This window comes from Eriocheir sinensis, chromosome 58 (genome assembly GCF_024679095.1).
Source record: "Eriocheir sinensis breed Jianghai 21 chromosome 58, ASM2467909v1, whole genome shotgun sequence".
Classification (NCBI taxonomy): domain Eukaryota; kingdom Metazoa; phylum Arthropoda; class Malacostraca; order Decapoda; family Varunidae; genus Eriocheir; species Eriocheir sinensis.
In genome coordinates this window covers 4,893,241-4,912,677 of record NC_066566.1, presented here as the reverse complement: position 1 = coordinate 4,912,677, position 19,437 = coordinate 4,893,241, and the positions used below count along the sequence as shown (strand labels likewise).

Genomic DNA, 19,437 nt, shown 5'->3' with positions numbered 1-19,437 from the left:
TCTTCTTTTTCTTCTTCTTTTTCTTCTTCTTCTTCTTCTTGACCATACTACCACTACTTCTCCTCCTCCTCCTCCTCCTCCTCCTCCTACTACTACTACTACTACTACTACTACTACAACAACCACTACCACAACCACTGCTACTACTACAACAACAAATACTACCACTAATATTATTGCTAGTCATACTATTCTCACTGATAGTCTATGTTTCAAAATATTAGCATGACATTTCCTCTCAGTTTTATAATCCCCTCACTCTCATTTGTCATACTCGGCTCCATGCACTTACATAATGTCATGCTTATCTCTGTCTGACTAACACATTGCTTGGTAAATAGATGTGGTTAACGTATAATCATAGCCCAGTGAGTTGACTGTTTGCTTGCACTGATACGCAAATAAGTAGTGGCTTGCTTGTCTATATTTGTGAACTAGTTAATGTGTTTAATTTTATTCTCATCATAACATTTCTTATATAAATGTTTATCCTTTACGTTCTACTACTACTACTACTACTACTACTACTACTACTATCATAAACACTGCTACTATCAATAACTAATAATAATAGTAAAAAAGTAATGATAGTGTGTGTGTGTGTTTGTGTGTGTGTGTGTGTGTGTGTGTGTGTGTGTGTGTGTGTGTGTGTGTGTGTGTGTGTGTGTGTGTGTGTGTGTGTACGCACTCAGTGATTAGCCACCTGTTCTCAAACGAACGAACTCTGAACCACTTTTACAGATTCGACTTTCCATACACACACTCACACACACACACACACACACACACACACTCACACACACACACACCTACGCACGCAACACTCTCTAACAACCTTGACAGTTCATATTTTTTTATCATAATTTTAAAGGATTTTCCACCACGACCACTACAACAACAACAACAACAACAACAACTACAACTACTACTACTACTACTACTACTACAATGAATACTTTTACGATATTTTCTTATAGATTTGAAGATGCTAATTAAACGACACATGATTGGAGGTGGTGATGGTGGTGGTTGTTGTTACGGTAATAGTGGTGGAGGTGGTGATGGTGGGGGTGATGAGTTTCTACAATCAGTGCTGCTCCGACCGTGCCAGTGGTAACAGCTCGAGGGGGGAACTGTACTATAATATAACGCTAGCTGTAGGGGGTTGACGGGATGGTTATATGGTCTGTTCGCTTCACTACTTCCCATATGCCCCTCTCTCTCTCTCTCTCTCTCTCTCTCTCTCTCTCTCTCTCTCTCTCTCTCTCTCTCAAGTCGATAAAAATGACCTCCTAATCTTTTAAAAGGCGAGAAAATTTGGTCTTGATAAATTTGAGTCATTATATTTAAAAGAGAGAAAGTAGAGAGAGATTTAGGACTAACAACATCAGAGAGAGAGAGAGAGAGAGAGAGAGAGACGTGTGGGCCGCCCTCTCTCACCTCTGACCTTTTTACCTCCAATTTAGGATGCTTATTCCCCTCCACTAATATCATCTCACGTCTCCTCCTCCTCCTTTATCCATCTTGTATGTGTGTTGGTTTACCTTATTTTCATCATTATCATCTTCCTCCTCCTCCTCATCATCATCATCATCTTGTTCTTCCTCCTTTCGCCTCTCCCCGTTTTCTCTTTCTCCTCCTTTCCTCTATTATTTGTGTTTTTTTGTTTTTTTTTTGTTTCTTATTTCCATCATCATCATCGTCTTCACTTTCTTGTTCTTCTTGTTTTTTCTTGTTCTTCATTTTCGTCCTCTTACTCCTCGACGTAATCTCTTTTTCTCTCTCTCTCTCTCTCTCTCTCTCTCTATGTGTGTGTTGGTTTTCCTTATTTATGTTCTTCTATTTGTTTCGTCTCCTTGTTCTTCTTCGTAATTCTAAGTTAAGCCTCTCCACTCTTTACTTGTCTTCCTCATATTCTATCCATCATTCCCTTGTACTTCATTTTCTTTCATTCTTGCTTTCTACCTCCATCCACTCTTCCGTCTTCCGTAGTTTCCCCTTCTTCCTACTTTCTTCCTCATATTCAATCAACTATTTATTCCCTCGTACTTCATTTTCTTTCATTCTTGCTCTCTGCCTCCATCCACTCTTCCGTCTTCTGTAGTTTCCCTTCTTCCTTCTTTTCCCCTCCATCGCCACACCTTGAATCATTATTTCATCATCTCTAAATCGATCTTCGCTACTCAACTTCTCTCTCTCTCTCTCTCTCTCTCTCTCTCTCTCTCTCTCTCTCTCTCTCTCTCTCTCTCTCTCTCTCTCTCTCTCTCTCTCGTCCATCATTTCCTCATATAGTTCAACCTCTACCTCATTCTTTCTCTCTCCCACGGTAGTCATTCCTCTCTCAGCACTTCCCTTTCCTCATCGTCTCCCGCCCACGCCTTCCACTCCTCTCTCTCTAGTCTTTCCTTATTTCTTTACTCCCTCACCCACGCCCCCTTCATTCCTCTCTAGGCTTTTCTTAACTCTTACTTCCTCACCCACGTCCTCTACTCCTCTCTAATATTCCCTTTCCCCATCTTCCCTCTCACGCCCTTCCACTCCTCTCTCTCCCTAGTCTTCCCTTATACTTCTTTGCTTCCCTCTCTCACCCCCTTCATCCCTCTCTCTAGTGTTTTTTTACCTCTCAAGTTCACCCACTCGTGCCCTTTATCCTTCTCTCTAGTCTTCTCTTTCTTTCAAGGTGGGGCGTAACCAGTGATGCCTAAACTGATCTTCCTCTTCCCCTGCTTCACTTTTCTCCCTAACACACCTATCGCGACCCTTCTCTTCTATAGATAACGTCACCTTCCGTCCCTCGTTCCCTGCCTCACTTCTGTCTTAAGTACTCTAACACACCTACCGCGATCCTTGTCTCCTACAGATTACCTATCCTCACCTTCCTTTCCTCGCTCCCTGCCTCACCTGCCTCCCTAATGACTCTCCCTTGCGACTCCTCTACAGATAAACTAACCTAACGAGACTGAACCTGACCTCCTTCGCTCCCTGCTTCACCTTTCCCTTCTCTTCTTCAGATAAAATAACCTAACTTTACCTAACCTGACCTATTTGTCCCTCTTTCACCACGCACACTAACATCCGCGGCTATCTATCTCCTTTACAGATAACTACGATGAAGATGACGATTGCTGTGTTGGCGGCGGCCCTCCTGCTGGTGCCCTTGGCGGTGGCTGACGTGCGCTATGTTGCCCCGGCGCCGGCCTGCTACGCCCCCACGGTGACGGTGTACGAGACGGTGACGGAGGTGCAGACGGAGACGGAGACGGCCTTCAACACGGTGGTGGAGGAGCTCGTGCAGACCGAGACCGCCACTGAAACCGAGACCAACACGAAGACGAAGACGGAGTTCGTGACGGAGACGCTGGTGGAGACGAACACGGAGATCGAACAGGTGAGGGAAGGCCGAGGGAGCGACACTCAAGGCCCGCGATGCTCTTTTGTTTTCGTTGTGTTTTTTCCTTAAGGAGGTCGTGCTTTTTAACGTTCTCATGTTCTTATGCTCTTCACTTCACATCCTTCCCATTCTACTTGTACCCCAGATCGTGTAATTTTATGTAATACTATGTAATTCACCTTCCTTCCGACCATTAAACAGCCACAGGTAGTTAAATTGACTTGTACTATGTAATAATGCACTTCCATGTAACTCTCTCCTCCCCTCGTTCGAACCCCGCAGATCGTGACCACCGCCTACGCCACCGTGCACGAGACCCAGGTGCTGACGGAGGTGCTGACGGAGGTGCTGGAGAACACTGTGTACGCAACAGAGACCGAGATAAAGAAGGTTGAGGTAACCAAATGCGCCGCCCCCACCTACCACGCCCCAGCCCCCCGCCCCTACCACCAGCACCGCCCCTCCTACCACCACGCCCCCGCCACCTCCCACCTCTCCTCCTCCCTCGGCAGCTTCAAGGGCTACGACGGGTTCAGTGGCTTCAATTTCAAGGGCTACGACCCATTCAGGGGACACGAACACAAGTAAAAAGGTCGGTTGGAAATAGGAGAAGGGTTATGAGTCAATTTGGTCCTGGTCTTGGTCTTCACTCTTTTCAACGGCGCCTTCAAGTTCACGTAAGGGCGGTTGATGGTAGTGAGAAGGGTTAGTCAGTTTGATCTCTCTCTCTCTCTCTCTCTCTCTCTCTCTCTCTCTCTCTCTCTCTCTCTCTCTCTCTCTCTCTCTCTTTTCAACGGCGTCTTCTTCAGTAGTTCTCGTAAGGGCGGTTAATAATGGTAGTGAGAAGGGTTAGTCAGTTTGGTCTCAGTCTTAGTCTCTCCCTCGTCTTGTTATCTTTCTCTCTCTCTTTTCAACGGCTCCTTCTGGTTCTTGTAGAGGCGATTAAGAAGGGTTAGTGAAATTGGTACTTTTCATTTCCTTTTTCTCTCTTGTCTACATTTTTTATTCTAGTCCTCCTGTTCCTCCTTATCTTACTCATGTTATGGCTTAGCTCTGTTTTGTCTTTCCCTTGCTGTCTGTTTTCGTTTGTTTTCTGTTCTCGTTCACAGTTGCTTCTGGTTCTCCTGCCCCGCTTCTTCGTTCTCTAATAGCATATGTCTGTTATCTGAATTTTGTCTTTCCTTCCTCGTTCGTTTTTCGTATCTCGTTCACATTCTAGTTCTTCCTTTCCTCCTCTTCTTCCTCTTCCTCTAACTTGGGTCTGCTAGCCTATCTTCCGTGTGCTCTTTCCCATGCCGGCAGTGTATATCTTATCTTCCTTTTCCTCTTCCTTTTCCTCCTATCACATGCATCTCATCTTCCTTCATTCTTATCGCCATCATTATCTCCAGTATTATCTTCTTCATTCGTGACTCCAGTACTTCATCTTCATCCTCTGGCGTGGCTTTAACCTCTTCTTTCTGTTTTTCTCCTTCTTGTAAGTCTTTCAGTGGCGGAGTTTGATTAAGGGGAGGGGTCTTGGGAAACCTTATGGGCGGTATGTTCAGACGCTTTCGCTAACCTAACAAGACTGAACCTGACCCCCCTCGCTCACTGCTTTACGTTTTCCTTCTCTTCTTCAGATAAAATAACCTAACTTAACCTGACCTATTTGTCCCTCCACCTTCACATCAACTACGCATTTCCAAAGAGTAAAAGAGAGATTAGTCGGGTTCTAATGAGTGTAGGTTTAACCTCATGGCACAGAAGAAGGGTCAAACTACCTCTAGGGTCATGAAACTAGCCCTGGAAATGCTCAAAACTCCTAGAAAACCCTTGTCAAATATGTGTAGCCTACTTGGCCGCTGAACTGTTTAAGCATACGGTCATAAAACTAGCCCTGGAAATGCTCAAAACTCCTAGAAAACCCTTGTCAAATATGTGTAGCCTACTTGGCCGCTGACCTGTTTAAGCATACGACCTTTAGTAAGCCTCGTCAAAATCACCTTAGTTCCCCCTTAGCACACCCTTTTATTGACACAGACTTATTTTTTGTCCTTTTCTCCTAATACAACATGTTTAAGAATACGAAATGTTTAGGCATACGACCCTTACTAAACCTCGTCAAAATCATCTTAGTTCCCCCTTAGCACACCTTTCTATTGACACTGAGACTTCTTGTATTTTGTCCTTTTCTCCTAGTACAACCTTATCCTCTTATGCACCCCTCCTCTCCTTAGCCTACCTTGAAAGTAAAAGGAAAAGAAAAAGTCGTAGACCCGCCAATATATATGTATTTTTTTTACACGTATATATACTTATTCATTTCCGTCCCTATTTATGTGAGTTACCGGTCATGCTGAGATAGATCTATGAATGTTTGTCTAAGAGGGAATTTGTAATGGATATCCCGTCCCACCTTAAGCTTAAGAAGACAAGTCCATTTAATCAGCTCCAAAGATAGTTATTCTCAGAAGCTTAGATATATAATAGGAAGCGCTCTCTCTCTCTCTCTCTCTCTCTCTCTCTCTCTCTCTCTCCGCATCTGTTTATCTATCTATCTATCTATATTTATCTCCCTATCTAGTGAATACGTTTTAAAATGCAAGGCTCTGACATTAGTGTTCCGTGGCTCAGGCGTTGAAATACCTCATCTTATTTTACGTTCAGCTTAGTATTGTGCTGTCATGGTGTGTAAAGTATAGGAGGGTGTGTTCCTGTAGAGTAATATATTGTAAAACACCTTCAGGTTATCGTATGTTGTATAGAGTATGTGAGTATGTTGTATAAAGGATAGAAGTGTATTGCTGTAGAGTATATAATATCGTACACCACCTGATATTACCGTATGTTGTATAGAGAGTGTTGTATAGAGTATGTTGTAGAGAGGTTAGAAGAGTGTGTGTTTGTAGAGTTATATTGCACAGCACCTTGGATGATCGTAAGTTATGCATGGGTTTATTATTATTATTATTATTATTATTATTATTATTATTATTATTATTATTATTATTATTATTATTATTATTATTATTATTATTATTACCATATCAACACCGTCAGTTCAAACACGGAAGCTATTTTCGTGTAATGAGAAGACTTGTTTTTTTGGGATATCGATTCACAATCTTATTATTTTTTTATTGATTTACGTAAATGCATCACCAATAAACAATGGCAGCAACTTAAGGTACATTTTATATTCTTTTCCATCTGTGACCATTTCTATTTCACCCATGTTTTTATTTTCGACAGCATCTGTAGCTTTTTCGGACTTTCTACGCCCTTGAACTGTCTCCTCTGCTGTAAAAAAAAATAACAAGAAAAAGGTCGCGTACAACAATCACTAGGATCGCAAAACAGTCCATGAAAACCCTCGCAACTTCTACGAGTGGCTTTTCAAACTAGCGAACTGAGGCGCCGAGACGTTAACTAAAACAAGAGGAACAGAAAAGGGAAGTAAACGAGGGAAGTGAAATAGACAGAAAGAAAAGGACCAAGAGACAGAGAATATGGACTCGGATGGAAAAAAAAACGGTGAAAAACAGGATTCAGAAACTTAATAATAATAGGAATAGGAGAAGCAGATGCAGGAGAGGAGAGAAGATAAGCAAAATAGACAGAGAGTACAGGAGAAAAGGAAATGAACACTGGCTAAAGGCTGAATATAAAGAAAAGACAGCAAGCGAGCATCATGGAATAGAGAACAGACCAAATTTGATGATGCTGCAATGACGATGAAGAACAAGAAGTGGATCCGCGCAGGTCACGTCATGCCGAGTATTATATTAACAAAGAGACAGCAAGCGAGCATCATGGAATAGAGAACAGACCAAATTTGAAGATACTACAATGACGATGAAGAACAAGAAGGGGATCTGAGCAGGTCACGTCAACATATAGACAACCAAAGTAACAGAGTGACGACCATGGAATTGTACAGGTGAGGGCAGACATAGACCTAGGTGGACGTAGATATGAAGAGTCTTTGGTTCTATGAGTTAATGGCTAAGTGCTACATGCTATTTCCTCTGTTAGTAATGGTATTCCGTAGATAAGATAACAAGTAAATATTTGGAAGGGAAGTAAGTGGTATTCAACGAAGGCGCGGAAAAAGAGTTGAAAAGCTGCCGTTGGTTTTTGAGTTGGCAAGTAAATGGAAGAGAAAAATATCGTAGACCCGCCACTTAAGTATATATATATTTTTTTACACGTATATATACTTATCTATTTCCGTCCCTATTTATGGGAGTTACCGGTCATGCTGAGATAGATCTATGAATGTTTGTCTAAGAGATAATCCGCAATGCACCTCCCGTCCCACCTCCAGCTTATGAAGACAAGTCCATTTAATCAGCTCCAAAGATAGTTATTCTCAGAAGCTTAGAGATAGAGTAGGAACCTTATCCACTGACTGCTGGTTCTTCTTTTGTTCCTATTGTTCCGATTCTCTCCTTTCCTTCTACTTACTCTCTTCCTGTTTCTTTGGTATCATGTCTCTGAGGCCTCCTTGTCACTGTTACCGTTCCTATTTGATTTCTTTTCCTCTCACTGTTGCTTTTCCTTTCACATCTGTCCGTTTTGCTGCTCCATCTTTCCTCCCTTTTTTCTCTGTTCCTCTTCTTTTTTTAGTATTATGAAGTTTCTGCGGCCTTCTTTTTCACTAGTATTCTTTCCACTCGAGTGTTTTTTTATCTTGTTTTTGTTGGTTCTCCTTTTCTTTGTGTCTGTTTTGCTTCTTTTCTTTCCCTTCCTGCTTCTGTCCCTTGTATTTTTTTTTTTATAATATTAAGAAGTTTCTGCGGCCTTCTTTTCATCCTTATTGTTTTCACCCGAGTCCTTATTTTGCGACTCTCGTATTTCTTTTGTTTTGTCTGTTTTGCTTCTTTTCTTTCCCTTCCTGCTTCTGTCCCTTGTGTTTTTTTTTTATAATATTAAGAAGTTTCTGCGGCCTTCTTTTCATCCTTATTCTTTTCACCCGAGTCCTTATTTTGCGACTCTCGTACTTCTTTTGTTTTGTCTGTTTTGCTTCTTTTCTTTCCCCTCCAATTTCTTTCCTTGTTAGTTTACGTATCATGAAGTCTCTCAGGTCTTCCTTTTCACCATTATACTCTTTCCACCTGAGTCCTTATTTTGCGACTCTTGGTTTTCATTTTTTCCTTTAATTTCTGTCTGTTCTGCTTATCTTCTCTCCTCTCCTGGTTCTCCTCCTCCTATTCCTGTTATTATTAAGTTTCTGAATCCTGTTTTTCGCTGTTGTTTTTCTCCATTCGAGTCAATATTCTTTGTCTCTTGGTCCTTTTCTTTCTGTCTATTTCACTTCCCTTCTTTTCTTTCATTTTCTGTTCCTCTTCTTTTTAGTGATATTTAAGTCTCTGCCGCCTTCTTTTCGCCGTCACCCTTTCCACCAGAGTCCTTATCCTCTCCCTCCTGATTCTCCTGCTCCCCCTGTCCTTCCCCTTCCTTCTCTGCTCCTTCCTCGCCCTCCTCCTTCTGCTCCTCCTGCTCCTGTAGTTGTTGGGTCTCCTGTTGCTGTTGCTGCTGCTGTTGTTGCTGCTGCTGTTCGATGATGAGCTCGTCGTCCACGTCTCGAATGATGGGCAGACCGTCGAGTTTCTTCAGCCACGTCAGTTTGCGCTCCACCTCTGACCTCCACGTGCCTTCCGCCGAGTGCTTCTCCTCCAGCGGGTTGCCTGTAGGAGGGAGAGAAGGAGGTGGTGGTGGTGGTGGTGGTGGTGGTAGGGTGAAGATGGTTGTTTTTGTTGATATGGTTTGATGATGGTTGTGGTGGCAATGGTGCTAGTGGTGGTGCTGTGGTAGTGGCAGTAGTAGTAGTGGTAGGGGTGTGGTAGTGGAAGTAGTAGTAGTAGTAGTAGTAGTAGTAGTAGTAGGAGGAGGAGGAGGAGGAGGAGGAGGAGGAAGAGTTGTTATTGTTGTGGTTATTATTATTATTATTATTGTAGTTGTTCTTATTGTTGCTGTTATGATTGCAGTTTTTTTTTCGTATTTTCCTTTTTTGACGTATTTGTTGTTTTTGTTTCTGTTGTTATAAATGCTGTTTGATGTTTCATAATTGTTGTTGTTGTGAATGCTGTTGCTGTTGCTGTCGCTGGTGCCGGGGAACACGACATCGGTATTGCTGGTGGTGGTGGTGGTGGCGGCATTGTCCTTCGTATCAGCGAGATAAGGGTTTAATTATCACGTTATCGCATTCCCCGGCTGTAAAGGGCGACGGACGAGGAATTAAATTAAGGCCTCATAAAACCACTACACGAGGGTACGGAACGATATTGGGACACTAATGAAAGGGCAGTCACCTTACACACGATAACTACTGAAAAAAACCCACTATACTAATTAACTAACTAACTAACTAACTGCTGACTATATATACTAATACTAATCTAGCATCCATCCCATCTATATAAATCTATCTAACGCAATCACTTAGCATATGAGAGTTGATAAAAGACCTATATTATTACCGATCTAGCACCCATCATCCCTTACATATAACTCCATCTAATCTTCTGAACTTTGGAACCCTTGTATATGACCATTCAAACATTTATACCCTCCCTTTGAACCTTGGAACCCTTTCAGATATGACCATTCAAGCGTTTATTCTCGTATAGTAGATTTTTTTTTAACCCCTTGACTGTGGATTTCCTACCAGAAGACATCACCAAGCTAGAGGAATGGAATAAAAAGTGGCTTCTATAGTTCAATGAAGAAAAATGTAATGTCATGCACCTTGGGAGGGGATAACCAGCATACCAATACCACATGGGAAACATTCCACTATCTACCACAGAGGCAGAGAAAGACTGGGGCTATATGTTACCCGGCTACCAGTGAAAGCCAAATCCGTACCAGTCGCAGCGGACGGTTTTAGGAGTTCATAAGGCAAAGCTAAGGGAGCTGACTTTTAATTAACTGTAATAAAGGCACTTGGATTATTCTAAAGGGGTAAAACTTTCAATATTCTGGCTTTTTATCTCTTGAAATCATTTAGTGTTCTCTTCCTACCCGGTACAATCTCGCTTCTAACATTCACGTACTCCTACTTAACACTGCTTTGCTAGGTGGTTGCAATTACTCCTTAATCGAACATATTGAAGCTCAGGAGAAGGGGGCAGGCGACCTTTATGATGGGTGGACCTTAACATGGGTATAGAAGTGACGGCATTTCCTGTTCACTAGTATAATAACTCTTACCGACGAAATTGAGTTCCTCCAGCGTCGTAACCTCCAGGAGCTTCATGAACTCTCCCCACTCTTTCACTAGATTGTTGGACATGTACAGAACCTGACGCACACACAAAAAAAAGGAAAAAAAAAATTATTATTATTATTATTATTATTATTGCCATTATTGTCATAGTAGTATCAGTAGTATCAGTAGTAGCAGTAGTAGTAGTAGTAGTAGTAGTAGTAGTAGTAGTAGTAGTAGTAGTAGTAGTAGTAGTAGTAGTGATAGCATGAACATTTTCCATCCTTCTTAGGTTAAAATGACTCCCATTATTATCAAAGGTATCCACAACATTATTCCTAATTTTATTACCGTATTCACAACACCTCCTCTTGGTCGTGAATGGCTGTTACAAAGGGACAAGAACAAAACTCTAAACCACATTACCTTCAGCTTCTTGAGTGTGCCGATACCTTTCAACTTCTCTATCAAGTTATAGGAGATCCAGAGCTGCTCAAGGGTCTCCGCCAGCACCTCCTAGACGAAATATAAAGGAAAAATGTATTATAACTCTTTTCCATTTACTAATGCATACATATAGGTCACTGCGTTTTGCCTATATCACAAGCTCTCCCTTACTAGACCACTCCCTTGAGCTCTCCCTTCCTAGGCCATTACCTTGAGATAGTTCCAACAGTATCAGTATGCCAGACAATGCATTTATAACCCCTTTCCATGTAAGGTATTAATTAGTCCATTGGTTACTGGCTTACACCCATATCACAAACTCCCTTCCTTGGCCATTCCCTTGAGATAGTTCCAACAGTGAGCCAGATCCCCTTCCTTACGAGCTTTCTACATGAGCCAGTTTTATAGGTTAATGGCTGCATCCAACACTGTGTGCCGTATTGAGAGGATTCTGGCAATGCTTAAAGAAAGGGAAAATGATGTTGCATAGAAATTTGAGGAAAGAGAACCAATGATTTTTCCTCCCCAGTTTTATCGTTAGAGGAAAGGCGAAGTCTCGGAGGTACATATAAATGATAGAGACAGGACAAAAGAAAGAACTCAGTCTATCTTCGAAGTTACCCGGAATAGCTATCATTTAGGGTCCAGTTTATGGCTTGTATGTGATCTTCCTAAATTTCCTATGTAAAGCAGATCACATATAGCCTAACATGGATCCCTTACAGCGCTGTCTCTCTATATATCTACCTATCTATCCATCTGTCTATCTATCTACCTATCTGTCCATCCATCCATCTCCCCAAATTTCTGATATAAAGCAGAATTCATATAGCCTAGCATGGATCCTTTACAGCGCTCTCTCTATATATACCTACCTATCTATCTATCTATTCATCTGTCTATCTATCTATCTATCTGTCCATCCATCCATCTCCCCCTCCCCCTCCCCACACACACACACAAACACATGCACGCTTAACACACCAGGCCGGCCAGGCTCTTAACATTATTCCTCCCGAGGCTCAGAATACGAAGACAGCGAAGGTTGTTGAGGTGGTTCAGCTTCTCGATCGTGTTGGTGGACAGGGAGAGCTTCCTGCGGGGTGGGGGGAGACTAGCGTAAAAAATGAGGGTCGAGAGGGATATGAAAGTAAATGGCAGAGTTGGGTAGGGAGATGGGTAAAGGTAAAAAGGTAAAGTTGAGTATAGGGAAAGGGCTTGTCTATATTTATCCTGCATAACTAGAGATGATGCAGGATAAGAGGAGACGAATTAAATAAGGATGCTAGAAAGAGATGAGGTGTGTTAATTAGAAAGGAAGGTGAGTTGTAGAAATGGGGGAGGAAAGGGAGCGTTTCTTTATCATAAGGGGCGAAACTATAAAGATGGTGCCAAAGAAGAGATGAAAAGGATGCTGGAAGAAAAGGCAGAACTAGAGATGATTCAGAATACGAGGATATGAAATAAGGATGGCAGAAAGAAGAAGCGAAATAAAGATAGATGATGCTGAAGAAGAGATGAAATAAGGCTGACAGAAAGAAGAAGCGATATAGATATAGATGTTGCTGAAGAATGGAGATGAAATAAGGATGCTAGAAAGGAAAGGTGAAACTAGAGATGATGCTGAAGAAGAGGAGATGAAATAAGGATGCTAGAAAGAAGTAAAATAGAAATAGACGCTGAAGATGAGGGTATGAAATGAGGATGACAGAGAAAAGAGGCGAAATAAAGATAGATGATGCTGAATAAGAGGAGATAAAATAAGGATGCTAGAAAGAAGTAAAATAGAGTTAGATGATTCCAACACCACCACCAACACCACACTCACTCGCACGCCGCCAGGGTCTGCAGCGAGGCGTCCAGCTTCTCAATGGGGGGCTGCAGGCCGATCAGCTTCACTTCGGTAGCCTCGGCCGCCTTCTCCCCCGTGTTCTCCTCCCACTGCCGCAGCGCCTCCCGCGTGCTCGTGCCCTTCTGCGAGTCTCCGCCCTTGGCCTGGGACTGGGAGGAGACGGGGGCGTTAGTAGAGAGGCAAACATGTTTTTTATGCCTGTATTATTCATCTTTATTCCATTTTTTTCTGTTCTGCGAGGATGTGTTTGCTTAGTAGAGAGGCAGACATGTTTTCTTAGGCCTGTATTATTAATCTTTATTCCATTTTTTTCTGTTCTGCGATCACAAAACAGTCTATTGAAGTCCCAGAATCTTCCACGACGATAATTAACCGGGTTTTCATGGGTGGGTGATTTCCCGTTCATGTTTTAGAAGCCGTGTAAAACTATCACCAGGATCACAAAACAGTCCATTGAGGTCCCAGAACTTCTATATGATGATAATTAACCTGGTTTTCATGGGTGATTTCCCGCGTTCATGTTATAGAAGCCGTGTAAAACTATCACTAGGATCACAAAACAGTTCATTGAAACCCCAATAACTTCTACGAGAGACTTTCCAACAGGCGAAATGATGCGCCGATACGCTTACAGCAATCATTATTTAAAGCTTGTATTAGTAAGAGAGTCAGAACCGATATGACAGTGAATATTGAAGATCAGTTACTATATAAGGAGAGTTGGACACCACCACAGGAATGACCAACGAGCCCGAATTCTTAAACGTCTCGGCTATCAGTTCACCTGTTTCAAAAGCCTCACGTAGAAGTTGCTGGGATTCTCATGGACTGTTTAATGATCCCGGTGATAGTTTTACACGACCTCTGCATCTTGAACATAAGAACATAAGAACATAAGAACGTAAGGAGTCTGCAAGAGGCCGGTTAGCATATACAGGGCAGCTCCTCCGGGGAAATCACTCATGAAAACCCGGTTAAATCTTCTTTGTGACCTCGGGAAATAGTCGTAATTGGAGCATGGGAGCCCGATACGTTAAAAAATATGGCCTTCAGAGCAAGGATGACAGTGAATAGTGAAGATCAGTTACTATATAAGGAGACACGAAGACAGCCACAAGAATGACCAAGTGTATCCTGATCTTCCCCACACCTACCATTCTTCACTGAGGGCGGTGGTGGTAGGAGGCGTGTGGGGGACGAATCCTACATCCAGGAGAGGAAGGAGAGCAGACAGGATACGTGAAATAACCGCCCGGGGCCAGCGCTCGGTAAAACACAACCTCTTCTACTAGTGTACGCGGTCGGCATGGCAACGGGTGGACGCTCTCAAACGCCCATCAAAGGACCGTAATCTCAGACGCTTTCGGCTCTCACAAGTTCACAGCAACTATTTCCAAAGACCACAAAGGGGATTAGTCGGTTCTCATTAGTGCTTTTCATGTTCATGGTGCAGAAGCCTTGTCAAACTATCGCTATGCTATAGAGATAAAGGGAATAAATAATCAGCAGTGGTCATTGGGAGGTCTGTCTATGGGTGGTGTGTGGTCAGTCTCGTAAGACAAAAGACGATGAACTGAAATGCGAAGGTATATACTTATTCAAGGTGACTGTACTATACATTTATAATAGCTAACAACAGTAATCTCAATATGATAGATAGATAGATAGATAGATAGATAGATAGATAGACTGAGTATTTGAATGAGTGAGTGACATAGATAGATAAAGAGATAGATATGCAGATAAAAAAAATATATAGATAGGTCTGTCAAAGCGAAATATAAAAATCAAAACGAAAAGAAATACGTGCCCACAACCTATACGAAAGCCCTATCAAAAGGGGATGTGTGTAAGCCCAAAAATGTGTGAAAATATGGGTCTTAGCTATGGGGGTCGATATGTTATAGTATACGACACCTAATAATGGTTTACGCAAAAAATAATAATATTGATACCGTAATAGGTCTTACAAATGTGTATATCATTATGGAAATGTCAAAATAGCCTGAGACACTTTTTCTTCCTTTTTCGTTTTGATAATTAAATTTCGCCTTCACAGACCTATATATCTATTTTTCTATCTATCTATCCATATGCATATCTATCTCTTTATCTATCTATGTCACTCACTCATTCAAACACTCAGTCAATCTATCTGTCTGTCTGTCCACTGTCTGTCTATCTCTCTCTATCTATCTATCTATTTATCATATTGAAATTACTGTTGTTAGCTATTATTAATGTATAGTACGGTCACCTTGAATAAGTAGGCTATATACCTTCGCATTTCAGTTCATCTTTTTCCTTACGAGACAAACTACACACCACCCATAGACAGACCTCCCAATGCCAACTGATTATTACCCTTATCACTAATATTATCGCTACATGTATTATTTATCATTTGTTTACTATTATTGTTGGCTTTTTCTACATGACCATCTTGACCAAACACTTTCATTCACCATTATTTCCATTTCGTTTACGAGAACACTCCATATGATTCCTAATGTCAGTTCTTTATTTATTAAGTCCACCTCTAGAGCTACTTTTACGGGTTATATGACACTTTGACCTATTCTAAACCCGTATGACCATCTACATAAACACTTTCACTTTCCATTATTCCCATTTTCAGCATCTCGGATTATTAGTAATTTACACTGGTTTATGGTTATGGTGGCGGTTTAGAGTCTTTACATGTCCATACCAACATCGTGCACTATTATAAACCCCACCTACATAAACACTGAATTGCATCTCCCATTATTCCTCTTTTGCTTACGGGAACATTGTGCTTCGGATTATTCTCAATTTACACTTTTTTTTTTTACAACAAAGGAGACAACTCAAGGGCACAAAAAAAGGAAACGATAATAAAAAAAAAATAAAAAAACGCTACTCGCTGCTCCTAAAAAGAATCCAGAGGTGGCCGAAAGAGGGGTCAATTTCGGGAGGAGAGGTGTCCTGATACTGATGTCAAAACTACTGATACTGATGTCCAGACTTCCATCGTTACCTATTATAAACCCACATTGCCACAGGATAAACCCTTTTCTCTCTCTGTTTTCTCTCTCTGTTTTGAGTACGAAAACATTCCAGCATTTCGATTATTAGCAATTTACATTGTTTTTTTTACTGTTAATGGAGTAGAAAGTCTACCTGTGCAAACCATTATCGTGACCTATCATAAACTCACATAACCTCCTGGATAAACCCCTCTGTTCATCTCTTCTATTTTTCTCATCCACCTCCTCCACATCTTACTCCTCTTTTTCCTATATATATCTTGTAATGGTACCCTCGTCTAACTCGAGTCTCGAAGCGCGCCATCACACATCACCACTTCACCAATAACCAACTCACGCACGAATCACGACTTGTGACTCCACACCGAGGTTTCACCCATCATTCAATTGAATGTCACGAAGCCTCACACTTCGCGGACTCGTCTCGCCCGCCGAGGTTATAAATAGACTTCCACTGCTAACCCCGGCACAGGCGTGTGGCCTCCAACATACATCCCCTGCGTCTGGGTTACAAATGCGCCTCCCTCCTCGACCCGGACGGGCCGGTTCCTGTGGTTTGCCCCCACTGTGATGAGGAGGTGGAACAACCTCTCGAGCACTATCTGCTAGAGTGCAGGGGCACGCCAGCTTTACTTAACACCGCATCTGACGCGACCCTGTTTCGCCTCGTGCGGGAGTGCGAACCGCCCCGCTAAAAGAACTGCGCCTAACCTGCTACGGGCCGTCGTTTGTACGACAAACGCCCGTTCCCCCGTAAGGGGGAAATCATACAAGCAAGTAACCCCGGCAGTCTTAACCAAAGGTAACTCACTTCCCGAGGACGCAAGGACTCTTCACTTGTAAGCTAACCAGGATTCACCAAGGGGTCTGACACACACACTCACACACTTACATACACACATCTATCCACATACCCATTCTCACTTGTATATATATATATATATATATATATATATATATATATATATATATATATATATATATATATATATATATATATATATATTTGTATTCCTTATGTGTAATTCTTAACTCTAAACTAAAACACCTCAGTGAACTAATATTTCGTTCCACAATTGTAATTCTTATTTGGTTTCTCAAAGAAAATTTTCATACTTAGTTCCTCATTGATAATTGTAACTCTAACTAATCACCTCAGGGAACCAAACCACTTACTCTTGTCATTGCCTATTTTGTCATATGTTCTCTTCTGATGTCAATTAATTGTCTTATTAGGTTAAGTAAAATTGTACCATTTGCTTTCACTTAACCTTACAATTGTTATGTCACAGTTAGCAATCTTTTCAACACAAATCAACCCCTAGACGTCAGTTAGCTGTATTCGTAACAATCTTCCTCATTCACTATTTTCTTTCTGGTTGCCTTCTCCTTCATTATGCATGTTGGGTTTACGAGCACATTCCAGCATCTCGTATTTGGAGTTTTTACTTTACGATAATGATGGTGGTTTAGGAAGTCTTTACTTGTCTAAACCATCAATGGATCCTGTCATAAACCCAAATGACCACGTGGATAAACCGCTTCATACACTATTATTCCCATTTGGTTTACGAGCACACTCCAGCCTCTCGTATTATTTGGAGTTTTACTTTATGATAATGATGGTGGTTTAGTGAGTCTTTACTTGTCTAAACCATCAATGTTAACCTGTCATAAACCCAAATGACCACCTGGACAAACCATTTCATACACTATTATTCATAGCTGGGCACGATAACAAAAAACCTTATTCCCGATAACCGATAACTGATAATGGAAAACCTTATCGGTGATAACCGATATTCGTTAACTGGAGACACAAATATAGGCGATAACCGATACCCGATATAAATCCACAATTCCGATACTACCTAGCGATAACTCCAATAGGCGAAAACGATACTATATTGATTTTTCAAATAAAAAACAAAGATGAATTCAAATTTTCATTATCTGTATTTTAGAAAACTTACAAAACCTGAAAACCACACGTTGACACGTACATATGGACGGTAATACTAGAAACGCCTGAACCTTGTTGTGTTATTTTGTGTCCCATCGTCAAAAGCTGGCGCTTTTGTTTACAAACACTGGTCTCTCGTGAACTGCGCATGCTCAGACCAGCAAGCGTAGACCTGTACAGTCTCGCAAAGCTTTTTAACCGTAACAAAGTGTAGCTGGAAGGCTGAATCAGACATACAGTACCACTACCACCATCCTCGCTGTTTCTAGACAGACACTCTGTACGAGTTGTATTTATATGTACAGAGTGTCGTTCTAGAAACAGCGAGGATGATGGTACTGCATGTCTGATTCAGCTTTCCAGCAACTCTTAATGTGTTAAAAAGCTTTGTGAGACTGTACAGGCCTACGTTAATTTACTGGTCTGAACATGCGCAGTTCACGAGAGACCAGTGTTTGTAAACAAAAGCGCCAGCTTTTGACGATGTAACACCAAATAACACAACACCGGGTGCCTTCAATACCATAGCATGCTCACAAACGAATATGGAATATCAGATTTGAAGCAGTGAATAATATCATTTTGGGGGCAAAGTTAAATGATTTTTCTCTTTGATATATTGATTTTTGAGTAACATAAAGAAATAACATAGTGTTGATGATCTAAGTATGAAATCTCTTCACCAAAGATATTTCATACCCCGAAGTTTTTTCATACAACACCGGGTGCCCGGGTCAGGCATGCGCAGTAGGGAGGAAACAACGTTTTTTTTTTTTCTTTTTTTCTGAGAGGCGGAAAAAAGTAGCGATTATCGCTAGTTTGGTTACAAAAGTAATGATTGATTGATTGATAGTTTATTGTTGCAGGTAAACAACAAGGGAGAAGGGAGGAACATGCCATCCCTACCCCCAGGCAGGACAGAGTGATTTACAAATATTTATTACATGTGGAAGCACCAAAAAAGAAAAAAAAAAAAATGGTAGGATGAAGATACCGATATATATTTAAACAAGTAGCGGATGGCCGATAACCCGATTTTATCAGCGATAAAGTATCGCGATAACTTATCGCGATAACGCCCAGCTATGCTATTATTCCCATTTGGTTTACGAGCACACTCCAGCATCTCGTATTATTTGGAGTTTTTACTTTATGATAATGATGGTGGTTTAGAAAGTCTTGTCTAAACCATCAATGTAACCTGTCATAAACCCAAATGACCTGGGTAAACCATTCCCTACACTAGCATTCCCATTTGGTTTACGAGCACACTCCAGCACCTCGCATTAGCCGCAATTTACACTGGTTTATGAATTATGATGCTGATGCCAAAACTATCTTCGTGACCTATTATAAACCCATATGACCACTAGTATAAACCCTTCTCTAAACCATTCTTCCTATTTGGTTGACGAGCGCACTGCAGCATCTCATATTAGCTGCAATTTACACTAGTTCATGAATTATGCCAAAACTATCTTCGTGACCTATTTTAAACCCACATGTCCACCTGGATAAACCCTTCCCTACACCATCACTCCTCTCTTGTTTCCGAAAGCACAA

General features: G+C 41.4%; 2 protein-coding genes across 4 annotated transcripts in view; one reads left to right on the top strand and one right to left on the bottom strand.

The window, feature by feature from the left end:
- Positions 1-6,409, top strand: part of LOC126985086 (uncharacterized) — a 35,100-nt gene extending 28,691 nt beyond the window's left edge. For all 3 annotated transcript variants that reach the window (XM_050839529.1, XM_050839528.1, XM_050839527.1), the window contains 2 exons: positions 3,101-3,388; positions 3,674-6,409. In XM_050839529.1, the coding sequence (XP_050695486.1) occupies positions 3,110-3,388; positions 3,674-3,979 (585 nt within the window). In that variant the 5' untranslated portion in view covers positions 3,101-3,109 and the 3' untranslated portion in view covers positions 3,980-6,409. The remainder of the gene's footprint in view (positions 1-3,100; positions 3,389-3,673) is intronic.
- Positions 6,329-14,289, bottom strand: LOC126985085 (dynein axonemal light chain 1-like). The gene is made up of 6 exons (XM_050839525.1): positions 14,037-14,289; positions 12,859-13,031; positions 12,015-12,126; positions 11,010-11,099; positions 10,589-10,679; positions 6,329-9,063 (listed from the first exon to the last, which is right to left on the bottom strand). The coding sequence occupies exons 1-6, from the start codon at positions 14,037-14,039 to the stop codon at positions 8,738-8,740; spliced, it is 795 nt and encodes a 264-aa protein (XP_050695482.1). The 5' UTR covers positions 14,040-14,289; the 3' UTR covers positions 6,329-8,737.
- Between the last annotated feature and the right edge of the window lie 5,148 nt (positions 14,290-19,437).

Bases quoted from the DNA above. Each gene is read 5' to 3' on its own strand.
- LOC126985085 (XM_050839525.1), bottom strand. The intron at 12,127-12,858 runs GTGAGTGTGGTG...CCCACCCCGCAG, and splicing joins CAGACCCTGGCGGCGTGCGA to GAAGCTCTCCCTGTCCACCA. The intron at 9,064-10,588 runs GTAAGAGTTATT...TCCCTCCTACAG, and splicing joins GGAGGAACTCAATTTCGTCG to GCAACCCGCTGGAGGAGAAG.